The sequence below is a fragment of the Ailuropoda melanoleuca genome, chromosome 10 (genome assembly GCF_002007445.2).
Source record: "Ailuropoda melanoleuca isolate Jingjing chromosome 10, ASM200744v2, whole genome shotgun sequence".
NCBI lineage: Eukaryota > Metazoa > Chordata > Mammalia > Carnivora > Ursidae > Ailuropoda > Ailuropoda melanoleuca.
Window position 1 is genome coordinate 101110189 of NC_048227.1, and position 19855 is coordinate 101130043.

At 41.8% G+C, this 19855-nt stretch overlaps 1 protein-coding gene and 1 non-coding gene across 8 annotated transcripts in view; both read left to right on the top strand.

Annotated features, from left to right (window-relative positions):
• Positions 1-19855, top strand: part of TULP4 (TUB like protein 4) — a 200650-nt gene that overhangs the window by 120532 nt on the left and 60263 nt on the right. For 6 of the 7 annotated variants that reach the window (XM_034669391.1, XM_034669388.1, XM_034669390.1 and 3 more), the window contains one exon: positions 10637-10798. In XM_034669391.1, the coding sequence (XP_034525282.1) occupies positions 10637-10798 (162 nt within the window). Of the gene's footprint in view, positions 1-10636; positions 10799-19855 lie in introns of those variants that run through there. The other variant, XM_034669394.1, reaches the window with a different exon arrangement.
• LOC117804311 lies at positions 15873-15980 on the top strand. The gene has a single exon (XR_004628649.1). It is a non-coding gene; the product is annotated as a U6 spliceosomal RNA (small nuclear RNA).

A 19855-nucleotide genomic window follows, 5' to 3' on the forward strand; every position in this document is an offset into this window, starting at 1 on the left:
TTTGGCTCGGGTTGTGGTCTCCGGGTTGGGAGGCTGGGCTACGCACTGGGCTCTGTGCTCATTGGGGAGTCTGCTGAGATTCTCTCCCTCTGCTCCTCCCTCAACTCGCATTCATGTGCACACTCTCTCTCTCTTTCTCTCTCTCTAAAATAAATAAATAAAATCTTTAAAAGAAATAGTAGTCATAATGTCATCACCAAGATTATCTTCAGGCCTTGAGGCAGCAACACTTTGTGGCTTTCTATGAAGTGGAGACTTCTCTGAATTCGTCTGAAGGGTCTCTAAAATGCTCTAATTCTTCCATGCACCAGAGTGTGAACTCACTTCCATAGGTCCAGTGATCGAGTCAGACGTGTCTTCAGACTTAGGGCGACTAAAGGTCTCTGAAGCATTGCTCTGAGAAAGACCACAAAGAGGAGCTAGGACAAATTCCAGCTAAGTGCTTGTCATTTTCATGTGTTGTCTCTCAGTCCCCACAGGAACCCTGCTGGGCAGGTGCCATTCTCAGTTAATGGAAGGAGCAAACCCTGGTCAGGGAGGTTGAGTAAGTTGCCCAGGGAACTTCTTGGGTGGTAGAGCAGAATTTGAGGCCAGGTTTGAGTCCAGAACACTCTGTCACACTGTCCTCTTCCCAGACAAGACATTTTTTTTCTTTAGCAGAAATGCATGTATTCATAGTATATCCAGAAGAGCTCAGACTTCAGTACTGTTGGAGAGGCCAGCCCCACCAGCCAAGTGTTGCCACCACCACTCTGTTTTCTCCTGACAGCAGCCTGTCTGAGGATGGAACCTTCTGTCGTCTCCATATAGCAGCTGTGTGGTTTCCACTACCACCATATCCCTCAGCTTTTCTTTTCATTGAGAATTTGGCACAAAAAAGCATTTTAGAAACAAGAAAGAGAGGATGAATTCAGACCTGGAGGTGAATGAACTTACATGGACCATAGAACACCTGGTAGCACCTAGAACCTCACAAATGCCTATCCCTGCCATGTTCAAAAAGTAATCACTGTATCTGTGGTCTCCTCTAGATTGTCATATAACTGCCCATTGAGCAGTTGTCGGCAGTAAACACGTCTTTCTCAGGAAGGTTTGGTTGCTTTGAATTGTGTTGGCATCAGAGCTTACCTGAGTAAAGAAACATCATGCCCTGGAGAAGATGAGTCATTGGTTGAAGAAGTAGTGGCTGTCTGTGCCCCTGAAACAGTACCTGGTAGGAGCAAGGACAGTTTTGTGGCTTGGACGAGGAGGATTCTTAAAATCTACTCAGAGAAAAATAATACTTTTTAGAGGAAGTGACAGGTGATCTGTGTTACACAGCATGACTTGCACTGTCACAAAAGGAATCAAACATTTGGCCAAAGCTAAGTGATGCTTTAACGGTTTCTTCTTTGGGAAATGATTATTTCAAAAGCGAGTCTGGAACAGTGCATGCGTTATTATGTAAGATTAGTCACCAAGGATGGCTGTGCCCCACACCGGCATTGGCCGTTGTGATGAACACTGCCTCGGGCTGAGGTCTGACAAGGCTGGTGCTCAGATGCAGTTAATCCACGTCTGACACCATGCTCAGTGAGGCAGGAGCACACAGCCTCTGCCACTGAAAGGGCTTCCGGCCTATTTTCTTTACAGCACCGGGTATCAGTTCCTTGTTCTTGTTTTTCCAGTTGTCGTATATTCTTATCACTCTGCACTGACCTAATTTAATAAACCCAGTGAGTTCATGGAAACATCCTTTGTTATCATTTTCTCTGACTGCATGACTGGTGGTGTCTTGGGGAAGCTTCTTTTTACTGGCCATACCCTTCCACCCTCTCACCCTCTACTAGCATGTTTTTCTTTTTAGTACAAATCTCTTCCAAGATAAATGGGTTAGAATGCATGTAAATAAGTAGCATTAGTTTTGCAAAATGAAAAGACTTTAAATTTTATTGCAGAATTAATGTGTTATGTCTAAAAAATGTTTTTAAGTTTCTTAAGAAAAACTAAATAGTGTAATTAGTTGAAACATAGGGTCAGAGAAACCAAGGCTTTGAGTTTACCCTACTAAGCAAACAACTTTTTTCTGTAACCTCAGACCAGCTGTTGAAGAGCTATGTGACAAATCTGTGCCATTGTCACGGTGGAGACATGCTAACCACTGAATACAAACCTGTAACCCCTGCTGGGAAAACAGCAAATGTTCATGTCCTTTTGGTATTTGTCCATTTAGTTTATTTTTATCTGAAATGTGATATATCCAGTAATGTCACCGATTTTAAAGAAAGTTAAACATTTCCAAGTAAAAGCAACCTAAAACAGTTTTATGAATGAAAAGGTAGGCATAACTATAGAGGTTACCAGGTAATCAGAGGTAATTAAAAGGTAATTCAGTGGGGGAAACAATAGCCTTTTTTTTTATTGAGATGTAATTGACACATAACATTACATTAGTTTCAGGTATACAGCATAATGATTTGCTATTTGTACATACAGTTGACCCTTGAACAGCTGCAGTTTGAACTGCACAGGTCCAATTACACGTGGGTTTTTTTCAACAAATACAGTACAGATAGAAGGGGGGGTCAAGCTAAGATGGTGACGTAGTAGGAGGACCCTAGGCTTGCCTTGTCCCTCGAACACAGCTAAATAATTACCATTCAAATAATTCTGAATACCCAAGAAATCAACCTGAGAACTGACAGAACAAATTGTACAACTGGAGGGAGAAAAGAGGCCACATCAAGGAAGATAGAAATGTGGAGATGTGGTTTGGAGGAGAAACAGATTGCTGGTGCTGTAGAAGGGAGGGAGCCCTGGTCACAGAGAAAGGTGGTAGAGAGAAGAGTGCATGGGATTGTACAAAGAGAACGCTTCCCCAAAGCCATTGGCTGGGAAAATGAGAGAGTCTGATTTTCATGATTTTTTGCAATCAATGGGGCTCAAAGACTGGAGTTTTAGAGGTCGTGGCATGGCTGGGATAGAGCCCTGAGGGTGATGCGCTACTCCTGGAGAGAAAGCAGGCAGGTAACCCGAGGCAGATGGCAGGATCTGAGGCTCACCTAAGACACACAGGGAGAGACTGTTCTCTCTTCTTAGAGCGCCTCTGTGAGAGGTAGCATTGCCTCTCTGGGGACAAAAGAGCCAGTGGTCTTTTCCTCCCCTGCCCCTCAGCATAGGCTCAGAGACACCTCCTGAGGCTAACCTGGACACTGGCTCTTTAGCCTACTTTGCTCCAGATCCCTTGGCCTGCCCTGCCCTCCCCACCCGCTCTGGTGTGACTGCCTTTTTGGTCAAACCTGCATCATCCCAGCACAGTGAGACCCTCCACCAGAAGACCAGTGCAGTTCCCCATTACACCAGGTCCCTAAAGTTTGGAGTTTTAAAAGTCAGCCAGCTTGACTGGGATTGAGCCCAAAGTGCACTACACTGCTCTAGGCAGGCAAGCATCCCAGAGACAGTGTGAAAACAGCGATATGAAAAACATGGACACATGAAAGAAAATTATTTGCTTTTCTGGGAGGATTTCCCTGAGAGCAGCAAGTACAGACTCCCCTCTCCCAGGACAAAGGAGCTGGCTGGTGCCATTCCCCTCCCCTGCCCCCTGCATAAATGAACCTCAGTAAATAGCACAGTGCCAACATTGGCTGACTAACCTGCTAACACCAAGCCCTGCCCCCCACCCCCTCCCTTCCACTGTGATGGTACTGCTTTTCTTGGCCAAGTGTGCCTAATGACCAGCACAGTGGGCCGCTTCCCCAGAAGACCAGCAGAAACCCCAACACACACCATGTCTACAAACCATAGAGTTCTGCAAGGCTTCTTTTCTATTGGAAGTAGCATCTGGTCTCATTTAACAAGCAGACCAGAGTACACCTACTTAAAACTCACCACACTCTGGCCAAGGTCCGAACACTGTCCATTGCAGACAAGGAGAACCTCTGTAGATGACTGACCTGAGGGATAGAGCAGCCAAACACGGCAGCAGAGCGCGTACAGCACACACCAGAGACACTTCCCAAAGCACCAGGCCCTGGACATTATATAACCTCTTCTTCATAAAGCCATTACTCTCAGGAGCAGGAAACGTAACAGGATTTTCTAACACAGAGCAGAAGACAGAGACCTAGACAAAATGCCAGGATGGAGGACTTCATCCCAAAAGAAAGAACAAGAAAATGTCACGCCCAGAGATCTAATCAAAACAGATTTAAGTAATATGCCTAATGCAGAATTTAAAGCAACAGTCATAAAGATACTGGGCTTGAGAAAAGCTTGGATGACCTCAGGGAGACCCTTACCACAGAGATAAAAGAACTAATAAACAGGCAGAAATGAGAAATGCAATATCTGAGATTCTAAACCAACTGGATGTCATGACCACAAAGAAGGAAGAAGTAGAGGAACAAATAGGTGACATAGAGGATAGAATTACGGAAAATAATGAAGCTGAGCAAAAGAAAAATTATGGATCACAAGAGTAGACTTAGGGAACTCAGTGATTCCATCTAACCTAATAACATTCATGTCATAGGAGTCCCAGAGGAAGGAGAGAGAGAAAAGGGGGCAGAAGGTTTATTGGAGGAAATCATAGCTGAAAATTTAATCTGGGGAAGGAAACAGACGTCCAAATCCAGGAGTCATAGAGAACTCCCATCAAAACCAACAAAAGCAGGCCAACACCAAGACATATTGTAGTTAAATTTGCAAAATATAGTGATAAAGAAAAAAACCTAAAAAGCAGCAAGATGAAAGAAATCCCTAACCGACAAGGAAAGACCAATAAGGGTAGCAGCAGATCTCTCCACAGAAACTTTGCAGGCCAGAACAGAGTGGCATGATATATTCAACCTGCTAAATGGGAAAAATCTCAATCCAACAAGACTATCATTCAGAATAGAAGGACAGATAAAGAGTTTCCAGGACAAACAAAAGCTAAAGGTGTTTGTGCCCACTAATCCAACCCTGCAAAAAATATGAAAGGGGACTCTTTGAGGGGGAAAGAAAGACCAAAAGTGACAAAGACTAGAAAGGACCAGAGAAAAATCTTCAGAAACAACAACAAAAAAAACAAGTAATAAGATAGCACTAAATACGTATCTATTGATAATTATGCTGAATGTAAATGGACTAAATGCTCCAATCAAAAGACACAGGTGTCAAAATGCATAAAAAAATAAGACCCATCTATATGCTACCTACAAGAGATTCATTTTAGGGCACCTGGGTGGCTCAGTTGCTTGAACGACTGCCTTCGGCTCAGGTCATGATCCTGGAGTCCCGGGATTGAGTCCCGCATCGGGTTCCCTGCTTAGCACGGAGTCTGCCTCTCCCTCGACTCTCCCCCATCTCATGTTCTGTCTCTCTCATTCTCTCTCTCTCTCTCTCTCAAATAAAACTCTTAAAAAAAAAGAGAGAGATTCATTTTAGACTTGAAGATACTTGCAGGTTGAAAGCGAGGGGATGGGGAAATACTTATCATGCAAGTAGGAGTCAGAAGAAAGCCAGAGTAGCAATACTTACATCAAACAAACTAGATTTTAAACCAGAGCCTGTAACAAGAGATGAAGAAGGGTACTATATCACAATAAAGGGGACTATCCAACAAGAAGACCTAACAATTGTAAATATTTATGCCCCCAACTTAGAAGCATCCAAATATATAAAACAATAACAAACATAAAGGAACTCATTGATAATAATACAATAATAGTAGGGGACTTTAACAACCCATTTACATCAATGAACAGATCATCTAAGCAGAAAAACAAGGAAGCAATGGTTTGGAATGACACGCTGGACGAGATGGGCTTAACAGATATTGTCAGAACATTTCATCCTAAAGCAGCAGAGTATACATTCTTTTCAAGTGTACATGGGATATCCTCCAGAGATCACATACTAGGTCACAAATCAGGCCTCAACAGGTACAGGTACAAAAGGATTGTGATCATATCATGCATATTTTCTGACCACAACGCTATGAAACTTGAAGTCAGCCACAAGAAAAAATTTGGAAGACCACAAATTCATGGAGGTTGAACAACATGCTACTAAAAAATGAATGAGTCAACCAGGAAATTAAAGAAGAAATTTAAAAAATACATAGAAACAAATGAAAATGAAACATCGTGGTTCAAAACCTTTGGGATGCAGCAAAAGCAGTCCTGAGAGGGAACTATATAGCAATATGGGCCTACCTCAAGAAGCAAGAAAAATCTCCTTACACGTTAAGGAGCTAGAAAAAGAAAAACAAATGAAACCTAAAGCTGTCAGAGGGAAATAATAAAGACTAGAGCAGAAGTAAATGATATCAAGTAAATGATATCAAGTAAATGATATCAAAAAACAGCAGAATAAAGCAATGAAACCAGGAGCTTGTTCTTTGAAAAAATTAATAAAATTGATAAACTACTAGCCAGACATACACGAAGAAAAGAGGAAGGACCCAAATAAATAAAATCACAAATGAGAGAAGACAAATAAAAACACCACAGAAATACAAACAGTTATAAGAGAATACAATGAAAAATCAGATGCCAATGAATTAGACAATCTGGAAGAAATGGATAAATTTCTGGAAACATATAGACCACCGAAACTGAAACAGGAAGAAATAGAAAACTTAGACTGAGAGCCAGCAAAGAAATAGAATCTGTAATCAAAAATCTCCCAACAAAACAAAAGTCCAGGGGCAGATGGCTTCACAGGGGAATTCTACCAAACATTTAAAGAAGAGTTAATACCTGTTCTGCTCACACTTTTCCAGAAAATAGAAATGGAAGGAAAGCTTCCAAACTCATTCTATGAGACCAGCATTACCCCGATTCCAAAACCAGACAAAGATTCCACTAAAAAAGTGAACTACAGGCCAATATCTCTAATGAACACAGATACAAAAATTCTTAACAAACTGAATTAGACAGTACATTAAAAGAATCATTTCCTCAAAATCAGGTAGGATTTATTCCTGGAAAGCCAGGGTGGTTCAGTACTCACAAATCAATCAATGTGAAACACCACATTAATAATAGGATAAGAACCTTATGATCGTCTCAATAAATGTAGAAGCAGCATTTGACAAAGTACAACATGCATTCGTAATAACAAGCCCTCAACAAAGTAGGGATTGAAGGAAGATACCTCAACCTCATAAAGGCCATGTATGAAAAACCCACAGCTAATATCTTCCTCAGTGGTGGAAAACTGAGAGCATTTCCTCTGCAGTCACAAACAAGACAGGGATGTCCACTGTCACCAGTGTTATTTCACATAGTACTAGAAGTCCTAGCCACAGTAATCAGACGACAAAAAGAAATAAAAGGCATCTAAACTGGCAAGGAAGAGGTCACGCTTTCACAATGTGCAAACAAGATGCTACTCTATATAGAAAACACAAAGCCCCCCCCCCGCCCCCAGAATTTGCTAGAACTGATACATGAATTCAGTAAAGTTGCAGGATACAAAATCAACATACAGAAATCTGGTGCATTTCTATACTACAGTAATGAAGCAGCAGAAAGAGAAGTCAAGGAATTGAGCCCATTTATAATTGCACCAAAACCCATAACATACTTAGGAATAAAGTTAACCAAAGAACTAAAAGATCTGTGTACTCCGAAAATTATAAAACACCGATGAAAGAAAGTGAAGAGGACACAAAGAAATGGAAAACATTCCATGCTCATAGATCAGAACAAATACTGTTAAAATGTCTATACCACCCAAAACAATCGACACATTTAATGCAATCCCTATCAAAATACCACCAGCATTTTTCACAGAGCTAGAACAAACAATCCTAAAATTTGTATGGAACCACAAAAGACCCTGAACAGCCAAAGCAATCTTGAAAAAAGAAAAGCAAAGCTGGAGGCATCACAATTCCAGACTTCAAGTTTTATTATAAAGCTGTAGTGATCAAGACAGTATGGTACTGGCACAGAAACAGACACATAGATGAGTGGAACAGAATAAAAGTCCCAGAAATGAACCCACAACTATATGGCTAACTAATCTTTGATGAAGCAGTAAAGAATATCCAGGAAAGAAAAAAGACCATCTCTTCAACAAATGGTGTTGGGAAAACTGGACAGCTACATGCAAAAGAATGAAACGAAACTACTTTCTTATACCATACACAAAAATAAATTCAAAATGGATGAAAGACCTAAATGTGAGACAGGAAACCATCAAGATCTTCGAGGAGAACACAAGCAGTAACCTCTTTGACATCGGCCATAGAAACTTCTTATACATACATCTGCTGAGGCAAGGGAAACAAAAGCAAAAATAAACTGTTGGGACTTTATCAAGATAAAAAAAAAACTTATGCACAGCAGAGGAAACAATCAACAAAACTAAAACCATCCTTCAGAATGGGAGAAGATAATTTGCAAATGATATGTGACAAAGGGTTAGTATCCAGAATTTATAGAGAACTTATAAAATTCAACACCCCCAAAAACAAATAATCAAGTTTAAAAATGGGCAGAAGATACGAATAGACATTTTTCCAAAGAAGACATACAGATGGCTAACAGACACATGAAAAGATGCTCAACATCACTCATCATCAGGGAAATACAAATCAAAACTGCAATGAGATATCACCTCACACCTGTCAGAACGGCTACACTTAACACAGGAGACAACAGATGTTGGGGAGGATGCAGAGAAAGGGGAACACTTTTGCACAGCTGGCTGGAATGCAAACTGGTACAGACACCCTGGAAAACAGTATGGAGGTTCCTCAAGATGTAGACATATACATCTGTATGAATATTCATACACATAACATGAATGATGAATGAATGGATACACATAGCAAGGGATTTGAACAGGCATGTCCCAAGAGATGATGTGCAAATGATCAATAAGCATGTGAAATGATGCTCAACATGGCTACATTGGAGAAATGCAAATTAAGGGCACAGTGTTCTATCACTACATTCCTACTAGAATAGCTAGAATAAAAGAAACTGACAACACCAAGTGTTGATGAGGAGTGGACCTGCTGGTACTCTCATATGCTGCTGCTGGGAGTATAAAATGGCATAACCACTTTGGAAAACAGTTTGGTAATTTCTTATGCAGTTAAACATACACTTACCATATGATCCAGCAATTAATTCCACTCCTAGGTATTTATTTCCTCGAGAAATGAAACCATGTGTCTACAAAAAGTCTTGCACATGAATGTTCATAGCAATTTTACATTGGCCAAATACTGGAGATACCCTAAATGCCTGGTAATTTGGGTGGATAAATAAATTGTGGTATATTTATATAATGGAATACTACTCATCTGTGAAGAGGAATGAACTGCTAATGCACACAAGAATTTAGAATACTCTCAAACCGTTGTACTGAGTAAAAGCAGCCATACACAAAAGTGAACATATTTTACAGTTCTATTCATGTAAAATTCAAGAATAAGCAGTTAGTGAGAGAAATTAGATCACTGGTTGCCTTGGACCAAGGGTGAGGGTAGGGGATTGACTTCTGAGGGGGAACTTTATTTTAATTTATGTGAATTATACCTCAGTAAAGTTGATTTTTAAAAAGATAGTAAATACTATCAGCAAGATCGAGGCCATGTTATGGAAAACTTAACATAAACTGGAAATTTTTTTTTAAATAATTTAATAGAATTGACTCAAGAAGAAATAAAAAGCTTTAAAGTTTGGCTAGTACTAACACTATTGAGTAAATCAAAGCACTGGTTAAAAATCTTCCCATAAAAAAATTCAGAGCCGATGGTTTTATAGGCACGTTATACCAGATTTTCAAGCAACAGGTCATCCCATTTTATACAAATTCTTCCAGGCAATGGAACAAGAGGAAGTATTCTCCAGCTCATCCTGAGAGGTCAACATAACCTTGATAAATCCAGACAAAGACATTACAAAAAAAGAAATCATAAGTTTATGTCACTCATGAATACAGCTGTAGAAGTTGTAAACTCATTAGTAAACCAACTTCAACTGTGTCTGTAAAACAATCTTCACCTCCAGGTTGGGCTGCTTCTAGGCACGCAAGGGTAGTATAATTTGAGGAAATCCATAGAAGTAATTCACTACAATAATAGAAGATTTTAAAAATATAGTTCCTTGAATAAATGCAATAAACGCATTTGATAAGAATGTGTGATTTTTCCAGTTAAATTTTTTTTTAATTAAGGGAATATTGTTAGCAAGATTGAGAAAGTTGTATAATGAGAAACTGAGAACTTGACTATTTTGATAAGTGACCCAGAGACACTAATGGAGAATCTGTTACTGTAGGTGGGAGGCCATAGAACAGTGACAAAAAGCAAGGACACTGGATCATTCTTGGTGAGCCATTCACCAGATGTGTGTGATCAAGGATAAGTTACTTATCCCCTCCATTTCTGTTTCCTTCATAAAATGGGCATGATAACAAGGGTTAAATAATTAACATGTGTGAAGCACTTAACACTGCACTGACACTTGCTTTTCAAATGATATCTTTTATATTATATATTAGTGTTATAATACATATAATATATTTTATATATTTTCTTTAAGGCCATCTGACTCTCAGCCAAAGGCTAGGTAATGACTGTAGCCTTTGATAAAAGTGCTTTCCCTTTCAGATGACAAATTGACACCTTTTGTCTATGTGTGTCTCAAAGGTGAGTGATTTCACATGGAGCCATGATGGGACTCAAGCACTTATTTCATATCGAGATGGGTTTGTCCTGGTCGGTTCTGTCAGCGGACAAAGACACTGGTCATCTGAGATCAACTTGGAAAGTCAAATCACGTGTGGCATATGGACTCCTGATGACCAACAGGTAAAGCCTCTTGAATAGTGAATAAATGAATAAAGCCCCTTGAATACCGAGTAGTGTAATGTTAAAACCATGTGAGCTGAGGAGAAAGTGAATTGTGTACAGTCACACAGGGAACAGGTGGGGGAGGGGGAAGCCGGCTCAGAAGCCTCTAAGAGAATCACAGAATTGAAGAACAATGAATATGTCCAGGTAAAAAATTAAAACAAAACCTTTAAGTGAACCATAGATTGGAGAAATTTTATTTCCCATCAATATGTTAAACATTGAGTTAACATTTTAACTCTAGAAAATATTCATACAAAGATACTTTTAAGTCTACATAAATAGTTGGTAGATGAATAGTGGACATAACGGTTCACCAAAGAAGTTCAGCTGGTCAGTATTCGTATGGTGGAAAAGTATGCATTTTTCAGGAGAAAAATGCAAAATAACATAGTGAGGATATAGTTTCACTTATTAGCGAAAAATAATAAAATGATACAGATGATATATTGGTCAATGATAAGAGTTCAATCAAAGGATTCTTATTTATTGCTGATAATAATGTGTACTAGACCTTTGGGGAAGAAATTTGGTCAGAATATGTCAAAAGTCTTAAAAAATTGTTGTCCACTTTGACCTGATAATATGCTTTAGGAATTTTTCTAAAAGAAACAAAAGGGAAGAAAATAAAAGTTATAGTCATTAAAGCATTATTTATGGTAGTAAAAATTCGGCAATAGCCTACTTGTCTAAAAATAGAATGGTTAAGTAAACTGTGGTATTACCACTGAAAGGATTATATAATAAGTAGTTCAGAAAATTGTGGGTTGTGGTTATGAAGACAATGTAATAATCTGGAAGAGCTCTTATGATATAATGTTGAGGGAAAAAATCAGGATATGAAATGGTGTATGTGGTATGATTACCATGTCATAAAGCAACCAAAAGAAACCCATCCACATGCTAGAAAGACCTGGAAGGAGACAAAATGCCACAGGTGGGTTGTTGTTTTACAGTAATGAGCTTTTGGGTCATTTTCTAAAACCTAATTTTAAAATATTTTTTAATGTATCTGTTTTACTTTCATGATAAAATAATATATAGCCTAATAAAATTATATATTGATAATTCATGTTTTAAATAAAAAGGTTGACCAGGTAAAACCTTTGTAAATATGAAGCTTGTGTTTTCCAAGCACAAACAAAATCCATAAAATGCCAGGACATTTCATAGCAGAGATTGTAGTTTAATATTGAAGCAAGCAGTATAAAAGGAATCATAGCTTTTATTTTTGAATCTTTTTTCTTTTCATTCATTTTTTTTTTTACTGAATTGCTTTCCGCTAATCAGTAAACATTCCATGTTTCCATTTTTTTTCAAGTAAAAGTCAATATTTTTTCTCTTTTTTTCTCAAAATTACTATTTTGAGAGCTACAAAGAAATAGTCGCAACTCCAAGTTTCTTCCGTGGCTCCGAGGCTTCTAAGCATACAGTAGCAGATGCGTGTACTCCTAAGAAGCACTTGCATGTACGGGGACCTGTTTTTGCAGGTGTTTACTGCCCCTAGAGTCTGCTCTGAGAAGTCGACTGCAGCCCATTCAGTGGCCTTGCCCAGACACCTCTCCCTGCACGTTTCCTCCTCTGTGATGGGGGGTGTGAATTATTTCCTGCCTGTTTCCTGGGGCTGTTGTAATGATCGGATGAGCAAACAGATGTGAAAGCACTTAGGAAAGGAAGTCTTGGCTTCACATTCTTCCCTTGCCTCGAGGGATGGAACCTGGGAGGCTCCTGGCCCAGTCCCCTGATGAGCTATGCCTGCCGGTGTCCCCAACAGACAGCATACCTGGAGTGTGACAGGCACAGGACCCAGACACGCCAGGGGTACAGTGGGCAGGACTTGGCCCCTGCCTCTCAGGTGCTGGGGGCCCACAAACATCTTGTGCTGTGTCCCGGCAGAGTTGCTGGGGTAGCAGACAGCGTGGTGTTGTGGGTGTGACGGAGTGCAGATGGGCTGCAGCTTTAAAGCCAGGCGGAGGCACTTGGACTTGGCTCTGTAGACCTGTCTGCAGGATCAGAGAGTGGCTCTGGCTGCTGGTTGGTCTCCTGGCCCACAATCTCTGTCTGAAAGACTGCTATTACTGGTTCTGTATTTCGGGCTCATGGGTAGGATGTCATTCAAGGAAGGTGCTGCACTCACTACCTTTAAAAAAGGTTGCAGACCCTTGAAACAATGAGGATCCTTATAAGAATTTAAAGTAGAGAAGAGATGTTTGGGATACTCCCATCAGTCATATTTGAACTGAGATGTGGAAAAATAATATTCCTTCCTCCTTGTCTGTCACCCTGTCATAGCTCTTGCTTAGTTTGAAAATTACTGATGAGAAAAGAGTATGAAGAGAATTTGAAATGTAATGCCCTGAGCTCTTAACATTGGGAGCTGATGTTTAAAGCTGAGCCATCTCCATCTCGGGCCGTCTCTTCCCTTCTCCCGGAGGACCTCCTGCGTTAACATAGAGTAAAACGTCATCCAGGACGAAGCCGCCACCTCACATCTTGAGATACTCCTGATCATATGGGATTTTAGGTGGTTTCCTAACTTTTTAAAATATAAGCTGTACTATTTTACAAGGGAGTTTGAGAATCTAGCTATTTTCCTACTTGTCATATATGTTCTTCAGTTTAGAGTGGGTGATTTCTGTACCCTTTGGGGGATTATAGACTACTTTAAATATTAGGTGGAAATTGGGAACCCTTTTCCTGGAAAAATGTGCACATGTATATATCTGTCACTTTGCATGGAATGTTGGGAGCTCACAGGATTCCACGCGTGAACTCTCCCCCTTTGATTCCTGATCTAGACAGTCTAGAGGTGACATCTGGGATCATCTTCCCCAACTTTCTGTTATGCAGATATTCAGACATTACAGAAAAGTTGAAAGAATGTATGTGCCTTAAATTCAGCAACTGATACTTTGCTATATTTGTGCTCTCTCTCCTCCTCTCCCCCTTCCTGCCTCCCTTTCTCCCTCTCTTGCTCCTCATATATGCACACGTTTTTTACAGTACTATTTTTGAAAATAAGTTGTAGACATGGTGTACATCAGTCCAAAATATTTCAACATGCCTGTCATAAGAATAAGATCATTCTCCTACATTATCACTCCCAAGAAATGAGCAGTGATGTTAGCTGGTATCCAGGCTCCTTCGTAGCTCCCTGATTGTTACAAGAATGTGTTTTGTAGGCTTTTCTTTCTTCTTTTTTGTCATTTGGAATGGGGATCCAGGTTATGTACAGTAATTGTTTGTTATAGCTTCAGTCTAGAAAAATTTCCTCTTTTTTTTTTTAATACTACTTTCTCACAAGTTTAGTGTGGTTACTTTGTAGAATATTCCACAGTCTAGGCTTGTACGATTGTTTGCCCATAGTATCATTTAACTTCTAGCCTGTGTACTTTCTATCATCTGGAAGATAGGTTGGGATTAGGTTTGGATTAAACAGTTTGGGTAAGGATATCATTCACGCTGAGCCACATTAAAAGGTGTATAAGGTCTTGTTATTTCACTAAGAGGGGGAGCTGAGTCTGATGGAACTTTTGTAAGAACAAAACTATTTTTCATAGCATGTTCTTAATTTCATCTATGCTTACAGTGAATTTTTTCAAGTGATGTGTTTCATGTCAGGCTAAAATTTGTCTTCCATTAAGTTGCAAGAACTTAAAGACTGTTTTAGTGTCCTCGGGCTGCCATACAGAATTCTACAGGCCGGAGAGCTTAAATATCAGGCATTTATCCCTCACAGTTCTGGAGGATGGAATCTCGAGATCAGACGTTGGCAGGCGTGGTTGCTCTTGAAGTCCCTTTTCTTGGCTGGCAGGTGGCTGCCATCTTCCTGTGTCCTCACATGGCCTTTCCTCTGTGTGCTCATCCCCGGTATCTCTTCCTCTTCGTATAAGGACACCAATTCTATTGGTTTAGGGCCCTGGTCTTTTGACCTCATTTAACCTTAATTACCTCTTTACAGGCTCTGTCTCCAAGTACTGTCATATTAGTGGTTCGGGCTATAGCATATGAATTTTGAGAGTGATACAAACTTTCAGTCTGTAACAGCCTCATAAAAAATATGAGTCTTCAAAAAATATTTCAAAGAATAGAATATTCACAGAAAAGACACATATAAATTTAGCTCGATAAACTTGAGATGTATTTATAAATAGAACAGTCTTTGTAGGGCTTGGAAGAAAAAGCAAATGATATAAATAGAAAATGTCAGAGAAGTAAATATAAATATGACTGGGGAAAAAATTTCTGTGGGTCCTAAGTTGATCAAGAGTAATGCAGCAGTGAGCTTTGGCCATTTCTAGGGAATACCCAGCATCACAGCACAGTGTGCAGGAGGAGAAGGCTTAGTTCCCTCTGCGTTCTCCAGGGGTCTGGGAGAACACCATGCCTCTTGATACAGGAAAGTACTTTGAGACATATACATTTACACATGTCCATCTGCATTCTTTGAGTCTTAGGTGAATATCCGTTCACTTTGAGAGCCTTTGAATCAGAGAAGATTGTTGAGAACTTGAGGTGCATTTCCATCAGGAAAGTTAGAGATGGCAGCACATAATCCCTGTGTGTAGACACGAGTGTAACTCCTAGAAGAACAGTGACTAGCTGGTGGATCTGTGTCCATGGAAGATGGGACAGAAGGAAAAAGCCTCAGACTCCGATCTGAGGAATTTAGGTTAGATGAGGAAGAAAGAGCACACCTAAACCAGTACGGGAAGAAAACTCTAGTTCCTGCCCTTCTTGGGAGAACACCTTGCAAGAAGAAAGCTCCCAGGAACACTCTTCTGCCATGGGTACAAGGAGGTCTGCCGAGAACTGCTTCTCAGGCTGGTGGTTTGTCCTTTTCTCTTCCCGGGTACCCCTGTGTACCTCAGTTCCTAGAGTGTGGCACATGCTTAGTTTGGGTACCTGAACTGTTTGGATTTCTTTTAAGGGGATCCCCAGGCATCGAAGCTGTGTACACTTTGGGGAAGTTAACAACACCCGTTGTCACTCACAGCGCAGCGCCCAGACCAGATGCCCTGTGGTTCATCCAGTGCTCGCTTCAGCAGCATGTAAACTAAAGCTGGAATGATACAGAAAAGATCAGCTCAGCCTCTGCACAAGGATGACACGCAGATGCCATGCAGTTCATCCAGGCCTCGCCGCTTCCTCCCTGACTCAGTGGTCCTTTTCAGGGATCTCAGTCCTCGCCTGTTGGCCTTTCTTTCCAGCTGCTCCTGCCTTCTGCTCGGGCAGACCTGTCTCTCTCCCGAGGCCGCCAGAGCTGTGGAGCTCTTTCCTCACGTGAGGCCTATTCTCCAAGCAGCGTGGGGCTTCACGTTGCTCACCCCTCACAGCCCCCATACTCTGACTGAGGTATCTGTGACCCCAGGCCGCATATCCAGGCCTCATGCTTTCTGGACACTGCTCTCCCCCGAATCCAGTCCCTGCTCCAGCCTTGTCTTGCCTCTTCCCAGTATTGTCCTTCATACCCTGCTCCTGGAAGCCTGCCTAGCTGCTGCCTCTGCCGACACATCCACCTCGGGCTCCCGTCTCAGTCCTCGTTCTCACCTGGTCCACTTGTCTGGAGCTCCAGTGTTGGACGTCTAACCCTTTTTTCTCTCCTTGGGGGTAATTTCTCCCACTGCCACAGCCTGTCAGCTCCCACCTGAGCATGCAGGCTCCCCAAGCTGTGAGCTGCGCGAGCCGTCTGTCCCTCTTGTCCCTCACGCTGAGCACTCGCTGCCTGGACCCTGCTCGCATCCAGCTTGGTCCCAACTTAGCTTGCCAGCTTTCCTCCCTGCCCCCTCCTCGGTTGCTGATCACTTGCACCCAACCTGGGAATCGCACTGAACTTGCCCTCTTCCTTGTCCTCACCCTCCACTTCGTCACCAAGGCCTGGTGATTCCGCTTCTTAAATCTTTTTGTGTCAGGGATTATTTATATTTAAACGCTAAAGATGGTTGCATTCAGACCAGCGTAAATGCAAGTATTTCAACTCTCACACACCTTGCCTGCTGTAACGGGGCTGCTGGACTTGGCGACTTGTAAGTGCTACCCATCGCTCCTCCTCTTCAGCTTTGTTCCCTGGCTGGTTCCTTCTGCTTGTCAGTGGCTGCTTCTGCCACCCTGGGCTGCCTCTTCCCTGGTTCCTGAACATTGAGGGAATGAGTGACTTTTCAAATCTTTGAAGTTATTTAAAGATCTCCCTTTGCCTGCAGCCATGGCTTGCCAACTGTGTTCCTCACAGAATTCTGTGGAGCTGCCTTCCTAGGGCAGGGGATGGAGGGAGCTTCAGGGAGGAGGGGGCCAGGAGCACCCAGACCAGATCCCCGGGCAACTCCACTTCAGTGTTAGGTAACGAAATTGGGATTATGTCTTACATTTTGTGTTTGAGGAAAAATCTATAAGATAAACATAGCAGTCTGGTCCCTCTCTAACTTTCTATTTATTTTTACTGTTTATTAAATTTAAGAGCAGTAGTTTTTAAAAGTCAAATAGTACTACTAGGCTTATAATGAAAAATTTAAAAAACACACAAAACACCGGCACCTTTTCATTCGCCATGCTATCCCTCCCACTCCCTGATTCCCGCTGCCAGTGGCAACCACTTTTAACTCTGTGTTTCTCTCCATATTTCTGAATGATAGGCTTGTTCTGTCAGATCTTGATTTTTTGGACTCAGGTGTTCTCTACTAACTTCCTTCCTGGCAAATGAGAAGCTGGCTTTCTTGGAATGCCCCTTTCCATCCCCAGCCTCCCAGCATGCTCGTTTCCACAGTTGGTCACTCTGTGCTCAAAGTGTGATTCACAGATGATGGGCACACAAAACCAGCGTTGCATCGCGTGCCTCGCGCACTGTTGGCTTTGCCCACAGTTAGTAACGTTGCCTTACTTTTTGTTTAGTGTCTGTGTACTAATTACAGATTAATTCCTACAGCCGCCCCCCTCCCAATATTAGAAATCCCCTCTGAATGTGAGGTGGTTTTCTGGCACTGTCCTCCCCGGGGCCCTTGGCTTCCTGCCCCAGCAGCACAGCTGGCTCCCTGTGTCTTGGTTCCCTTCTCTCCCCTGGTGTGGGAGCCCCTATATCTGTGGTCACCTTTATTTTGTGGCCTGGTGGAACCTTCATCCTGGTGGCACATGTCTTCCGGGTGTTGGAAATTTCAAGACAGTTGTATGTTTAGCTGGGACGCAGCAACCCCTTTGCAACCCATCCTTTGAGTTCTTTGGTATTTCTTTTCTCTTTCTGGAAATCTTATTACTGAGTTGTCCTTTTAGATTGATGATCTGATTTTAATATCTTTTCTCTCCCTGTTTCTTTGCTTTGCTTATCCTGTTTTCTGGGCGATATCCTGAACTATAGCCTCCGAGTTTTCTTTGACTTTTTAAAAATTAACACTATTTTTAATTTTAAAGAACTCTTTTCTGTTACCTGATTGTTCTTTTTTAAAAAAAGCATCCTATTATTCACAGAGAATGAAACAACATGAAGATATTACTTGGAGGTTTTGAAGTATCTTTCTGTAGTCTTCATTGTCTTTTTCCTTCAGATTCTTTCTGGCTTTGTTTTTTGGCTTCTCTTTTTCATATTAGGTGCATTTCTCAAATGTCTCGTTGTCAGTGGTCATCTCATATGGTGGAGACTAAAAAATGACCTGGACACTGGGTGGTGGTGGTGCTCTTAACTGATGGGCTTCTCTGTGGCTCAACAACTGGACCCCCATGTCCACATGTCCCTCACCTGGTGACTGAGATGGGCTCATTTCTGACACTGAGTTGCCGAGCTTTCACTGTAGGCTCCTGAGCTGTGTCTGTGTTGGCCCCCACCCCAGGCTTCCATTCAGCCCCTCCAGAGGGTCGGACAGACACAAACCTTCTGTCTTTGTGCACGGGAGAAGATGTGTGGAGGTTTGCCCGTTCTTTTTCAGGACTTCCACCCAATCCTTCTGTCTTCTCCCCACCCTCACCTCCACTTTCAGAAAGGTCTTTAGCTTCTTTGGCACAAATCACTCCTTTTCTTCCTTGCTGTAAGTTTGGGCTTCAATTTGCTTGGGTCTGTTTGACCACTCACTGTATGTCCATCTGCTGTCCAGTTTCTAGATGTTGGCTTCTCTGTCTGCTGACCTTCTCTCTCCAGTTCTCTGTTATAGTTTCATGCACATTACTGTTAATTGAGGGTTAAGGTGTCCACGCCATCATGTGACTCCCCATAACTTTCTAGCCTCCTCTCTGGCCCCCACTCCCCTACACTCTAGCCACAGTGGACTCTATTGGTTTCCTAAATTCATATTGCTTTCCTGCCTTTGCATATGCTGTTCCTCCTGCCCTTGTCCATTGTCTGTCCAGGGAAGTTCCACCTGTCTTTGGGGACTCAACCCAAACGTCACTTCTGTACCGTCCACTGCCTTCCTCTTCTCCCCACCCAGGTGGAGTTACAGTCAGTCTGGCTCACTGGCTGTAGTGTTCCAGGAGCTCCTTCTGTGTACCAAGAGCAATTTTGTAACATTTTCCACATTATGTTGTAACTGGTGGTTGCCTGTTTTCTTCCTTGCCATATGTGAGAGCAGGCACCCCGCCTCATTCTTCCCTGTAGCCGGGACTCCTCAGGGCAGTAGTGTAGGCATGCGGTGAGTGAGGGAAGAATGCTTTCCCTGGAAGTGCCAGCTTCCCTCCTCTCTGTGCCTGGAGATGATTAAGTCCATGGCCTCGCCTAAGGAATTGCCATGTTCCCTACCCATCCCCAAGTACTCCCCCGCACCGGCCCACACACACACACGAGGAATTCCTGGTTTACTCCACATAACCTGCCCTGGGAGGACCCAGCATTCGTTTTTCATTCATTATATTTTATACAGAAAATACTATTTTATGCAGAAAAGTCTAAATTTGGGGTTATTTTTCACATCTGCCAGTATTGGTGCAGAGTATTCATTAGTTATGACTGATTAGATTCAGGTATTTTTTTGTTTTGTTTTCTTTTTTCATTTTTCAGGCTATACGGTTATCGCTCCTTTAGAAGGCAGTTTGAATGGG